Source organism: Alexandromys fortis, unplaced genomic scaffold (assembly GCF_014885135.2).
Source record: "Alexandromys fortis isolate MF-2015 unplaced genomic scaffold, M_Fortis_MF-2015_v1.1 scaffold_8_9099976_23576923, whole genome shotgun sequence".
Lineage (NCBI taxonomy): Eukaryota > Metazoa > Chordata > Mammalia > Rodentia > Cricetidae > Alexandromys > Alexandromys fortis.
In genome coordinates, this window is record NW_026067899.1 from 8801779 (window position 1) to 8816905 (window position 15127).

Sequence of the window (15127 nt, forward strand, 5' to 3'; positions counted from 1 at the left end):
TTCTCTTCTGTAATCTATGTTCCCTGACAAAAGTTAGGAAATATCCTTTCACTTTCTTGAATTTGAACTAACATGCTTCTGCTCTGACTATGAAAAAAAATATGTGTCTAGACACTGAGAAGGCTAGAAGTTTCTGTTATTGAAATCAGAGGAGCAAAGAATTGGAGGGATGGAGAAAAGAAAGGGATAGAGTGAAAGAAAGGGAGATGAGGAAACAGAGAAGCAAAAGAAAGGGAGAGAGAAAACAAACAGAAGAACAAAGCCCCTCAGCATATTGGGGGTTTGCCCTGCAGTTAGCCATAGCAAGGAGTTAATCACGTGAATCTTGGCTTTCTCACAAAGTAAATATCCCTAAACAAACCCCAGTTGTCAGCAAACAGCACAGGACTCCTGCATTCTAAGCCCTGCCTTCATTCACATCTGAAGCACAAAACTATAAATAATTAATATCTACTCTTTTAATTCACAAAACTTTGGCCTAGTTTGTTTTAAGGAGTAGGTAACTAAAGCAATTTCAGTCCCAATTAAAATTTCTCCATGCGGTGTACAAATACTTTTGCTATTATTGGTATGTCTAAGCCATGATGTGAATTACCCTACAATTCTAAACCGTGATGAAAATGCTTTATATATGTGATAATTAAAACTTCCCTGTTTTATTATCCAATTCATTAAAGAGATATGATGATATGATGGCATGACATGACATAATACTTCGGCATAGAGTGGTGATTTGGGCATATATTATTATCATTGTGAAAAATCTGAGATCTGAAAAGATTAATGACTTAGCATAAAAAAATTTAATACCTAATACTTAAATTCATATCTTCAGATTTCTGGAAACGTTCTTTCCCTTATTCCTATCTCAGTTGTGCCTTCAAAGACTTATAGCACAGGTCACACTAATTTAGATGTCTTAGGGTTGGAGCTATGGGTATTCTTGGGAAACATTTATAACTCAAGTGTACCCTGCTACATCTCTGATGCCTGGTCCCTCAAATCTCCTCTTAATATGTCTCTCTTGATGTACCAAAGACTTCAATGAGCTCTGATCTCTGATCGGGGCCTTATTTTCACCAGCATTTTATTACCAGATACATTTTTCTCAAGCTAAGTATGACCATGTTTCCTGACTGGCAATACTTAACAGTCTTCAAACTGATTACCATAGGGCGATGAATTCGTTCTGAATATCTTATTCTGTCTCTGTGATATTTAAGTCAGTACAATAATCTTCTGAATCATGAAAACAATGACCTTCCAATACAGAATTAATGCCCACCTGACTTCAACCCCAACTCATTTGGATTTATAGTAATAATTCGTGATATTAAAATATGTCATTAAACAGAATTTATTGAAATTCTTTTACTAATAAAGTTGCATGATGATCGAGTAATCACATGATTCACACATAGCCAGGCACAAGTTAAAAACCTGTAAATTAAATTAACATTTGATCTCATACCACCAAAATGCACCCCACTGTACATAACAAATTGCAATATAATAAATAAAGTACTATATTCTAAGCCCAGTTCCAGAGATAAGTTGATTATATAATCACTGGATACAGAATTCAATAAAGCCTTAAAGCTAAAGTTAGCTCTAAGTAAACAAAGCCTGGTAGAGTTACAAAGTAATGCCATTTAAATTGGCTTCCAAAGGCCAGCAGGAGCAGTATTTGCCTTAAGGATTATGTTAGAATATCCTGAAAGAGCAATTGAAGCTTGGATGGTTGTAACACTATTTTGACATTCTCAAAAAGGCATGGAGTTTTGAAAAGAAAAATCATGATTTTACATATTAGATTGGCCCATGTCAAGTAGCCAATGATTGACTTGTTTGGTCCACAGAATTGTCAAATGCTGACCATTTTAGTTCACAGGTGGAAAGTATTTTCTAAATTATATGTTTCTATTTTTGTGATTTCATTACTCTCTTGTGGCTGCAGAAAATAAAGCATTAAAAGGTGTTTAAAACAATGGAATTATATTCCCTCATACAGGTCCTGATTTGCTCCAAGTCAGATTATTAACACAGTGTTTCTTGGAAAGTCTAAGGGGAAAGTCACATCTCCCCCCTCTTGGGCCCTGCTGTGAAAAGACACGCTTGGCCATCCTTGATATGCAGCCCCCCCCCCGCCCCGCCTCCGCTAGCTTGTGGGATTCTCTACATGTGTCTTTGTGTTTCTGCACCCGAATCTCTCTTCATTTATACAAGCATCAATTATTGTACCACTCTGGCCTCATTTTAACTTGATTCTATCTGTAAAGGGCATATTTCAAAATAAGGTCACATTTACAGGTGCTGTGGATTAGGACATAAACATGTATTTGAGATGTACAAATTGCATCATAACAGTCCTATTGAGAGGTATATGCTAAACCATTTTAACCTATTTTTATATTTTAAATATGAATAACATAAATCGGGGGGTTTCTGACATAAATATACTTCTCTTTAAAAGGAATTTACATGTAAAATGTATGAAACCTTTCCCTAACACTCAAACCTGAGGTCCGTGCCACATACATTAGAGTCTCCGTAGCCTGCGCCATGCCTTCCCAGCGCCGTCCTCTGCCACTGTTTCCCTATGTATAACCCTTCAGCATAAATGCAGTCTGCTTATAATTCGTCCTCTGCACTGTTTCCCTGTGTATAACCCTTCAGCATAAATGCAGTCTGCTTATAATTCCTCCGCTTGTAATACCCTTAACGTCAATGATTCTGTCCTTCCTCCTGCAATGTGCTTTAGGTTCAGTTTCCTCATGCCCCGACATTATGCACTTGTAACTTGGTTCAAAGTCTCAACATAGCTGTCATTTTTTTTTTTTCTGACACTTCTACGAATATCACCTCGGCACCATTCCCACCCTCAGACACCTAGTAAGGTGAAACTCCAAAAGCTTACCGTTCTCACAGTGCCGTGACATCCGAAACAGTGTACAACCGTTTCAGATGTCAGTGTGGTAGGGTAGGGTTGCAGCCCACAGCGTTACTCCCCAGAAGTTGCAAGGCAGGCGCTGTGTGCATTTTACTCTCCGGGAGGAGTTCCAAGGTAATCCCAGACAATACCTCTTTGTGAACAAACTGTTTCGTAATCCTTGCTGTTTTCTTTACACGATCTTTCTTCCCGGAGGAAAACTGTAGGTTCAGGGTTTAGAAAAATCTGCTTGGCTCAAAGTTTCAACCTCCCTTTCTTGGAGTAGCCCATAGCATGCAGGAACCTGGCAGGGGGAGGGAGCTGGAAAAATAGAACACATCCGTATTTTTTTAGATCTTGACAACCAAAATAAGGTTTTACGTGTTACGTTGTACAAGATAAGGAGATGGTGTTTTATGAGAAAGGCCCAGTGGTTAGCATGACAGTTGATAGTCCACACTTTCCAACCAAGATGTCATAGATTAACTTTCCAGGCTGAATAAAATTACAATACTGTTCTATCTGATTTCCTCTTTCCAAGTGATAAGAGATATTAAGCTACACATTTTACCCTCCTGGATTTGGAAAATGGCATCCTTACACATTAGCATATCTTAGATTCTAAGGATTTTTAATATTTTATGAAATATTAGATCGCTTTTCTCTGTATTGAACTCTCTATATTGTCCTCATGCTCAGCTTGTCATTTTCAACCAAAGTTTGAGGTAACCTTCCATTTCCTCCATGTATTTGTTTATTCATATTTACTGTGCTCTGGATAAATAATCAGATTAGGTTCTCAGGTTCCAAAGCTACTTAAATTGCTTTAGTTATTACATAACCACATTTGCCTATTTTAGCTAAATTCCTATGTTATGCTTTAATAGTCATGCCATTGCGCTTGGTGGCTGACTTCTCAAGTCTATTTTAAGTGAGGGATAATAACTTGTTACATGAGGAGAAAAGAAATAAGGTATGACAATAAAAATAAAATTGAATATTGAAGTAAACTCAGGAAGGTTATTATTATACTTAAGATAAATTCAATATGTATAGAATTTCCCAAACTATAAAAAGTATCAACAGGGATCTGAGATCCATATCATAAAGCCAATAATATAATTTAGAAGAATCTAGTTTGTACACTTAGTAAATGCTTCATCTTTCAGAACAGTGTGCACATGTGTGATGTGAAGAGCGCAATGTTGTTCTTCAGAGGCCCCTTAAACATGCTTAGTGTATGGTACATTGTATAGGTGGAAACCCTCCTGTTTTGATTTTTGGGTTTTTTTTAATTTGTTTGTAGAAATCACAAAATCACAAATTTACTTTAGACATGACTCAAGTTTAGCTCTGATAGTCTCAGATAAACTAAAACTATAAGCTACATAATTTTAGCTGGCTTGACACTTTATTAAGAGACTATGTCTTAATGTCTGCATGTCCCTTGGCAGATAAAAATCTGTAACAGCTCCAGGTAATATTCTGAAGAACTCTGAAGCATTCCCTGCTCCGGTGGAATTCTCTACATCTCAGAAAAAAATTGAATGAAGTTACTACTTGTTCCAGAATATTAAATATCTTTTCATCATTTAAGCAAGAGATTCTTTTGAGTGTATTTTAGTCTTATTTGTTTTTGCTCTTACTGAAAATGTATTACAAGGAGGAGAATCATGCTTAACTAAAGATCTGAATAGGTTAAGCAAGATTTCATTTTTCAATTAATTTATCAAGATTTAATTATTAATTAGTATGAATAAATCAAATCTGACTTTAGGTATATATATGTATTTTTATTCTTTACAGCTACTACTTCCTTACATTTGAAAACTGAGCAATTACTTAAATTAATTGATTTTATGCATTTCTGAAAACATTCATGTACTTAAAAATCTAATGGTTTTTCAGTGTCTCAGGAATAATATGCATTAAATTTTGCTGAAAAATCTTATTTATCAAGAAATGTCATTGCGATTTTTTTTAACTGACAACATCACCAAAAATCATTATGTAAGATTCATATAAATGTATGTGTGTTTTTCACGAGTATGTCAAAATAACATGACTTCTTTCTGATGTATCGTGTTCTATAATTGCCTTACTATTTTACAGGTATGACAGAATTTAAAATGCGTTTTTTTATGCATGTCTGCTTTTCTTTCTTATACTCAGGTTCTTTCTTTGGGAGCAGATGTCTTGCCAGAATACAAGCTGCAGACACCACGCATCAACAAATTTACCATATTGCACTACAGCCCTTTCAAAGCAGTCTGGGATTGGCTTATTTTACTACTGGTCATTTATACTGCTATCTTCACCCCCTACTCTGCAGCCTTTCTCCTCAATGACAGAGAAGAACAAAAAAGGCGAGAATGTGGCTACTCCTGTAGCCCTTTGAATGTGGTAGACTTGATTGTGGATATTATGTTTATTATAGACATTCTAATAAACTTCAGAACAACCTATGTAAATCAAAATGAAGAAGTGGTAAGTGATCCTGCCAAAATAGCAATACACTACTTCAAAGGCTGGTTCCTGATTGACATGGTTGCAGCCATCCCTTTTGACTTGCTGATTTTTGGATCAGGTTCTGATGAGGTAAGAGCTGCTTAAGAATTTTATTTTCTGAAAGACTGCAATTGTAAAAGTAAGCTAGATAAAAAAAAAAAAGTAGTCCTACATCTCACAGATGAAATTCATTTACACCTGGAAATGTTGTAAAATGAAATGAAGACATTTTTCTGTTGTGAATAATTAAAATTACTTCTATATTTGCTAAGAGATACAAAAATACTATCCATGCTGTAGCCAACAATTTAAATTTTAAAACACATCCACAGAGCATTTTATTCTAGTGAGTAAAACTTGTACAGAGAAGTTCTTGAGTGCAAAGCTATCCAACATTAAGGCTGTTTTCTTTCTTACATCACTAGTTAGGGTGTGGAACAAAGAGAAACTTGTTCTTTGTTCAAACTATGAAAAAGGGCACCTTATGAAATGCCTTTATCCAAAACTCTTTCACTTCTCCCTCACGTTTCAGAAAATATCAAATGCATATTGCTAATACCTCATAAAGTTGGAAAGCTTAAGGAAATATGATAAGTTTGGATGTATTGAGTACATTTTCTGTACAGTGGGTCCATAAAAATAATCAGACCTTCAAAGGAATCTTTGGGACAGATTCAGTTAGTGTCCCCATTACTTAACCATCACTAACTGCTATAGCACGTAAATATTTATATAATGAAAAGATTTACAGGAGATATGTGCCTTAGTTTCCTTTCTGGGGCTTTGATAAAAATACATGGACAAAAAAAAATTAGAGGATAATGGGTCTACTTTACATCCCAGGTTCCAGGTTCTATTCATTCTATCAGTGTGGGAGAGTGAAGACGTCGGGAAGTTGAAGCAGCTGGTCAGAGTTACAGCCAAGAGCAGAGGAGAATGAGTACATACATCCTTACTGCTTAATTGCTCTCTCTTCCCTTATACAATGATGCAAACCCAGGAAATGGTGCCACACACTTCAGGCTGGGTCTCCCCACATCAATAAATGCATTCAAAAACAATTCCCCTACAGACATACCTCAAGCCAATGAAATAATCCCTCGTTGAAGCTTTCTATATTTTATCAAGTTCACAATTTAACAATTAAAACTAACCATCATGGGAGGTATAAAAGTAATTCCAAGAAATATGCTGAATATTTTTTTAAAAAAATCAGTGCCCCAAAGAATTCATCATCAACTTTTGCTTGGTTTGCTAATTTGCATATTCCAAGAGAAAAAGAGATCTCAACAGATACATGCTTCCTAGTCTCTGAAGGCTTCAGGACAAAAGAATATTTGTCAGACAGGGAGAATCAGAACACTTAGAATTGTCTCTGTTTCTACTGAAAGGCTTGTCTAAACTGTAGATTAGTTGAGCTCAGGACAATGGAATATGATGAAGTCCTAGCACCCTTTCATCATCTGTAAAAGAATGCTAATAAAGTTATCTTCCTTGTTAATTTCTTATTTTATTTGGCATTAGAATGAAATAACCCCTATGAAATAGGGAAAAAAAGTCATTAAAGATCTTTTAATGGTGATTCCTAATTTGGGTTGGAACTAAAACACAAGAATATAAAACACTTCATCATTGATATTTATCTTTGAATGTCTTATAATGGGGGATACATGCAATTATATAACACAAAATTTTCCTGACGAACTAGAATAAAAATTTCACTGTTTCAAAAGTGTGAACACTGTATATGAGTGTGTGTCTATGTGTGTGTGTGCATTAACTATCTATACACACACTAGCAGTGACTCAAACATTGGAAAACAAATGAATAGGCAAATAGAATAGTAGGAAAAGTTATATTCCATCAATGATAATAATAAAGTGTATATTTAGAGATATTTAGAAATGCTAGATTATTTTCATTTCAGTTACTACACATTTTAAAAAATGTAAAATTCCTTTAAAAATATGTAGTTCAGATAAATCAGTACTACAGCAAAATTCTGTTGAATAAAATAAACCAAGGAACAGTTTAAGAGAGTCTCATGACTGTAGAGTGAAACTGTCTAAGGAAAAGAGGGTGAAAAAAAATGAAGAATTTGAAGCTTACAGAGTGAGGAGACTCCTGGAAAGATTAATAGATATTCTAATTTTTGGTTTTACATATGTAAATTACCATCAGGACACTGAGAAATTATTTAGGAAATGCAAAATTATATTGGAGACTCTTCTAGGTATCACAATGTATACTGATCTCATTCTTCTAAGAGGTAACATTAAAATCTAATACTGTGTTTCCCATAAATTTTAGAAGTAGAATTAACTACAAAAATATTTCATATAAGACCAGACCTGGGAAGTTATTATTCCAGTTTTATAGATTAGGCCATTAACTGGCTTCCTGGACCCTACGCTGCCCATCATTCCTATTCTGTAGCACCATACCTTATCTCCTTCGTCAACAAATGCTTACTGGTAGCTTTCAGAGCAGCCAGCATTATTCCAGATTCAGAAGTCAAGCAGCTAGATGTGTTTCTGCTCTACACTCTCATAGAAGAGCAAATGCTGAAATGACACAAATTGGGTGAAAACAATGGTATGTCATTTTCTAACAGACTTGGAGACTAGGAAAGGCCACTAAAAAAAGACCGTTTGAGTTGAGGCTTACAAGAAATTTACAGTTGCCAGGCGATGGTGGCATTTGCTTTTAACCCCAGCAGTCAGGAGGCAGAAGCAGGCGGATCTTTGTGAGTTCGAGGCTAGCCTGGTCTACAAGAGCTAGTCCCAGGACAGGCTCCAAAGCTACAGAGAAACCCTTTCTTCAAAAAACAACAAAAAAGAAAAAAGAAGAGAGAGAGAGAGAGAGAGAGAGAGAGAGAGAGAGAGAGAAGAAAGAAAGAAGGAAATTTAAGTCATGTAAGTCTACAATACAGAACACTTTTAAAAAACTGTTTGGAGCATTTGACTATCTGGGATGGGATGTTAGAAGAAGAGCAAACATGCCAGCGACAGCAAGGCTGAGTCAAAGTCAGAGATGAGGTGCTAAGATATGGGAACTAAATCACAAAGAAGCATGAGATCTGTTTATTGTGGCTTAAACGAGACTCTCTGGAATGGAACTGATTTTGATTGACACATAAAAGATTGCATAGACCGTTCTCTGTGATGAGCAGTCAGGAGCAAGGGGCCCAGACTAAAGCCCAGGCTGTGATGTGCGGTGGATGAGATAGCAGCATGAACACACGACACCATAGAGATGTAGGAAATAGATACGTTTATGGAAGGTTTGAAATGCCACCTATCATAAATTGCTGGTTAATTAAATACCCATGAAAAAAAAATAAAAGTGAAATCTGAACTAACGATGATTCAAAACATATTTTGTAGTTCACGCATTGAGTTATTATGGTGGGAGTAGGGATGAGAGAGAAGGTACGTTTATAAGCAACTTTCATAGATGGTAATGTCTTTATCCCGATGGTAAAATCATGGGGAGAAACAGGTGTACTGCACAGGAGAAAAAAGTGTAAAGTGAGATGTTTTGGCCATCATAAGTATGAGATGCTTATTAGTCCTACAAATACAGATGGCTGGGAAACAAATCAGGCACCCTGTGAGTAACTAGAAAGACACACATGAAAGAGAGAAGACAGTCTTTAAATTAAAAATTAGATATAATCCCAGTAATGGGTGGCTTGAACCAGTCCTTGCCTATCAGAATTGCACATCAATTTCTGTGCAAATCCTTTAAAAGAGTCTAGAGACTAGGCTTAGCTGTACATGCCCATGTATTGAGCGTATGGGAGAAGAAGGCCATCTTGAGCTATTTAACAAAACCTCATCTCAATACATACAAACATACATACATACATACATACATACATACATACACACACATACATACATGTGGGAAGATTCACATTATGAATTTTAAAACAGATTTTTCTGTTTTAAATTTTAGGGAAAATTGTACTGTTTAAACATATGTAGTGTGGTGGCCATCTCTGGAATGCAAACACCCAGGCTTTCCTGTACTCGTGAAACTACATGCAAATATACATAGGAAAATCAATGAAGATGTTATTTTCTAATGATTAAAACTAGAAACAATTTTTGCTGAGCTATTTGAATGACTTTTTCTTACATATTAGCATCATCAATTAACTTAAAGAAAATATTTTTTCTAACTGTCAATTAACTATTAATATCTTCCTTTACCTGAATGTTAAACTATCTTATTTATAGTCAACTCCTAAATCTAATATTGTAACAATACCATTTTATCTGTAAAACACACATACAATAGGTGGATAGCATGACTATGTGGTTTTACTAAACAAGACACAATTGCTCTTATTTTTCAAACTAACGTTACTTTTTACTATAATTGAATGTGATTAGTAATAACTAGATGCTCTCCTTTACTGTTGCAAACATTTTGAAGAAAATGAGCGCAGGGGATTACTCAGCTTGCCTATATTATTTCTGTCTTACTGTTGCTGGTATCATCTAGAAAGAGAAATAGTTCTGTGGTTCCTAACTTTGGCTTCCTCGAGTGTGACATTGCCACAATAATTCGCGTCAATATCATTGATGCTAAAGGACGATATCATTCTCTTTGTCTCCACAAAATCAGTTTTGATTATCTGCTTCAGATAATCAAATTCAGATATTTGGATATCCATGGCGAATTTTCAAGACATTAGCACTTAGGATCTAGAGAACTCTACTTAGAAACATACATCATTATCTCCTCCCTCCCCTGATAATTAAAATTCTAGCTTTCAATTATTTGCTTTGTTGACCTCTGATTCATGCCTTAGTGATATTTTTTAAATGAATTGTAAACACAGGAAGGAAAGGTTTTAGAACCAAAATAACTAGAGGTTCTTTGAAGCAAAATTCCAATAAGAAAGTGGAATGTCTGCTCACAAAAAAAGTTTCACTCATTACGCTAACGAACTGTGGAGTGAACATACAGAAAACATTAGTAGACTTCTGTAGAAATTCTGATTATATTGTGAGCTGTTCTTGCTTTAATCTTTATGATAAATGCCATGAATTTCCTAGACATTATTATGTGAATGAGGTATTCATATTTCTCTTGAAATAACAGAGCACAGCATGAAATTTTGTGTATATGCATGTCAACAATAAAATAGCTATTTCTCTCTCTTTAGATAGTGTTTGGCTTGTATTTTACAGAAATTTTCCTTGACCTCCACTTGGAGCTTTGATCATGCCTCTCAACTCTGGCATGACATGTGACTTAAATACAAGATGACCAATTGGAAAAGAAATTTTCTTTAAGTGAATCTTTTACATATCATTTATATGTGGCTGACTAAAAATGATAGAGATTATATAGAATGCAATTTTCTTGGTAAAAACTCTATTAAAAATTAAAAATTCAATTAAAAGGGTATAACATCCATACTTCTACATGTGATGGTTTATTTCTCTGTTAAAACTTACAATTATTTGATGCCCAGTTTCTATGTTACTTCAGTGATATAGAAAGAAATTTAATATTACAGTACAATAGATTGTTAACTATGATACAGTGTAAGTGTATCAATCATTAATCTTGGTAAATATGAAAGGAATTCCCCAGCAAACTGTAGAATCATTTCTTTGGAATACATAGTTAGTAAAAGCAATTGGGAAATTTGATTTGAATAAAGAAACAAGCTAGATAATTCCTTAGGATTCTGCACATATCCAGATACAGATATTAATAGTTTTAATAAACATGTCCTCAGAAATGTTGAAAAGTATTAGACAACTGAAAGAAAAGGCTAGAAACTAGACAATTTTATCATTGAATCGCATTGTTTAAATAATTCATTAAATGGTGTGTAACATATACATTTGAATGGGAATTACCTGGAATAAAATTTAAAGTAAAAACATTGAATATGGAATCTTGCAATTTTTATTTGCAAATATTTCTGTATCTTCCATACATTTATTTTTTGGGAAGTAGGGTGGAATAATGCATTCAACTGAAGTTTCATTGATGTCTGATTCTGTAGTCCATTCTATAAAGCCAAAGAGAACATGTTTATATTTTATCATTTATAAAAGAATAATTGCTATAATTTACCTTCATGTTAACTTTTATTAAGTGACTTTAAGTTCTCTAAGTACACTAAACATTTTTAGTATAATATTTTTATAAATACAAAGTAAATTTTAAAGTTTTTCAGCATATAAGTTTTTCTTATTGGCAAAGCTTTCTCAAATTAACCCTACACAGACTTATTTTTAATAATATTAATCCTGACAGGAATTAACTAATTTCAGTACTTCACAAAGTTTTACAACATTGAAGGAAGATATTGACCAATTTATTATATGATGTTCATCAAAAAAATTACTATACTTTTTTTTTATTCTGGTCTCTGATACATCATTTTTCCAAGTGTATAGTTGTATCTTTAATCAAAAAAGTAATTTATTTAATGAGGAAACTTAATTTCTACCAATATCAGAAGGAATTAAGACCTTTAATAAATAATAGATATTTTAAAACAATATAATTGAATTATACTCATTATTCAAGAGATATAAATAATTGTATTTGTTAAGGAAAGTTGTCGAATTAAAAAGTACTAAGCAGAACATTTAAAATGAAAATCTTGTGTAAGTAAAGTTTCTTTACTATTACAGTCTGGAAAAATTGAATATTTTTCAGCAATAATGAATGAGCTGAGTTCTACATTGTACAGATCCTATAAGATGAAGTTTGATATTCTAGGACCCCTTGTGTCTTCCTTACTATAGCTCATAGGTAAAATTGGCAAAGTACCTTCCTTCACTACTGTAGAAGTACTTGCTTTTTACCTATTTTTATTACCCTATTTATAAAAGTCAACAAAGTTTAGGACATGCTGAGGTGGTTTTTTTTTTTTTAATTTTTTTTTTTTTTTTGCCAAGAGCTACTCAGCAAAAAAAGATTGGAAATGTCCTGGCCCATTCTCTCAGAGATTTGGTGCCATCCCTTAGCTTCTCTCTATAATCTCAGGCGAGACAGTATGGCAGTACGCACACGGGTCAGTAGCAAAGACGATCCAAGGGAGTTGGCAGCATTTGTCAACAGAAAAATGGTACAACATAAAACTAGCTCATGTAGTTGAGCTTGGGTAAATGTTACAGAGTTGTGAATGACTGTCAAAGGTATTGTTCACTCAACCTCTCCTGACAACGAAAGTGAGTCACAACTTCATCTTTCCTCTTCCATCCGGCTTATTTTTCTTACACTCCTCCCTCCTTCTTCTCCTGTATCTCCTTCTGCCCTTCCTTTCTCTTATTATTCCTGTAATTATCAGGTATAAAAATTGTGAATGAGTCCAAGGCTTCTTAAACTTATTTTCCCTTAGAATATTTGTCATTCATATGTGATCATGTAAATTATACTGATTTATATTCTTAGAAAAAAAACTTAGCTTCACATAAATTCTATTTTCATTATTAAGTAAATATAGTAGAAATTTTTAGAGTGTTCGAGGTGGAAATGCACAAGGGTATGAAGCCTACGCAGCAGATTTTTATTATTTTCCTTTTAGTCTACCGCTTTACAACCCATTATGAAACTGTCAGTGTTCTGTAAGGAATTTACCTAATTTAACCTACTACCTGGTGAATCTCCGTTATATTTAAATTATTTTAAAGCTTTTTATTCTAAAACCAAATAAGAATTTTAGCATTTGCACAATAATACTTAACAAGCTCTGGTTTTTGAAACGTACGTAAACAGGCAGTAGTGTTAGGAGAAGAAATAAACTCAAGAGTCTGGACTGGGCAGACGTGGTGAGACTGAGCAAATGGGACTCCTGCTGTAAGCGCCTGGCAATCATTTACCTGGATGAAGTTCTTGTCTTTCCAAGACCCATCCATTTTCTGAGGGCACCCTAATCCATGTTGCCAGGCTTCCATTTGAGATTCCAATTGTCTATGTAGTATATTTGGAAAGTATGTAAGCTCCATCATCACCTCTTATAACGTAAAGTTCCTACAAGTAGAAACAGAAATATGAGGAAATATTTAAATAGAAATATGAAGAGCTATCACTTATAAGATATTACCTACACCCGTGTAGACATCATCTTTCCATTTATAAACAAAGCAACTAAAGCCTGAGTATAAAAAGACCCTGTCCAATGCAATGTAATGCTATCCATGTAGAACTTAGTTATAAGGTTGCCTGTTTGAAATTCCTTGTACATAACTGCCAAAGGAAAAGTGTTGATGTATTTGTATAAATAGGGACCTTTACTTTACTTCCAGTGAACTCTGTAATGCTCTCTTAAATTCTGGAATTCATTGATGGGGCATGTGTCTTTAAAGATGTGAAGAAGGAAAACCCTGTTTTCTGCATTGCATTGTGAAAAATATTAACTTATTTATTGGCACAACCAAGATGAACAAAAACTATAATCCTGTTATGATAATAATAATGATGATAATAATAATCCTGTTATGATAAGTCTATCCAAGCTAGGCAAAGTCCTCCTACTTTTGAAGAGTTCCAATCTTAGAGAAAGGAATTCAAGGGAAACTAAAGTATTTTCCTTTGCTTGACTGTAACAAAGGAACAAAGGGAAGATTTACTACAATGTTTCCATTAAAAGTTTTCCTGTATACTCAGTAATATTTTTCACTAAATCAATATTTTTATAGCGATGGGGCGATAGCTACTCTGTGTGCTAGCATTCTTACCACACTTGGAAGTACTTTGTAAAATAAACACCACAACAAAGAGCTAAAATGACTCAATAATTGATTGGTAAACACCCATGTAACTATGGAATAATTACACGCTCTGCGAATTATATACTACTTCTAGTTGACATTATTTAGGAAACATAAGAAATGAACTTGTAATTTGTACTTATCAGATTTCGATTCCTAACAACCAGTTAAATATCCTGTTATTATGTAAAAGTATCCTATTGTTAAATACCTGGTCAGCAACAATCATGCAATTAGTTAACATGCATCATACTCCAAAATACAATTGTGATGTCCTCAGAATACCAAGAAACGATTTATGAATTTGATGCATTCAGGAGAAAAGAAAGGAAGAGATATTTAAATATAGATTGTAATTCGTGCATGCAGGTATCCACTAAGGGCTCCTCACAGTTACAAGAAGGAGCTTGGCTGACTCCTTCACATCGCTCAGGTGTTTTTCAACTTCATCACAGCCTAGTTAGAAAGGTCTTTTGGGGTCTTCCTCTCTTGTGATCTCTACCACAAACTATATTGCCAAAGAGCAATTATGCAATAACCGTAACTAATGCTAATCCCAAGATCTTACTTTTCAATCTCTCTGCCTGGAAACAGCAGACTTTTTTTTTTTCTCTTCATTAGAGGAGATCCCTTGTCTATATAATTGTCTGTCTCTGTTAGAGAGAACTTTTTTTCCTGCATTGTAATTGTGGTGCGTGGTACGTGGTAGACACACGACTCCCTGGACATTGGTTGAGGAAGGAATACTTTATTTAGTAAGGCATATTGCATGAAAGTCACTTTTGTAGACCTTGTGAAGGCTGACTCTCATACCATGGATTTTGCATGCCAAGACATTGGGTTCCAAAGTCCCATATTTTTCAAAGTGGAATTAATACTCTTTGGATGAAGCACTAATCTTCATACTTGATTCAAGCCTTCGTCCGTTTTCCCATT

The 15127-nt window shown here is 34.4% G+C and overlaps 1 protein-coding gene across 3 annotated transcripts in view; it reads left to right on the forward strand.

Moving 5' to 3' along the window:
- Kcnh7 (potassium voltage-gated channel subfamily H member 7) overlaps positions 1-15127 on the forward strand; it is a 407046-nt gene that overhangs the window by 325633 nt on the left and 66286 nt on the right. For all 3 annotated transcript variants that reach the window (XM_050123184.1, XM_050123194.1, XM_050123203.1), the window contains one exon: positions 5102-5527. In XM_050123184.1, coding sequence (XP_049979141.1) covers positions 5102-5527 — 426 coding nt within the window. The remainder of the gene's footprint in view (positions 1-5101; positions 5528-15127) is intronic.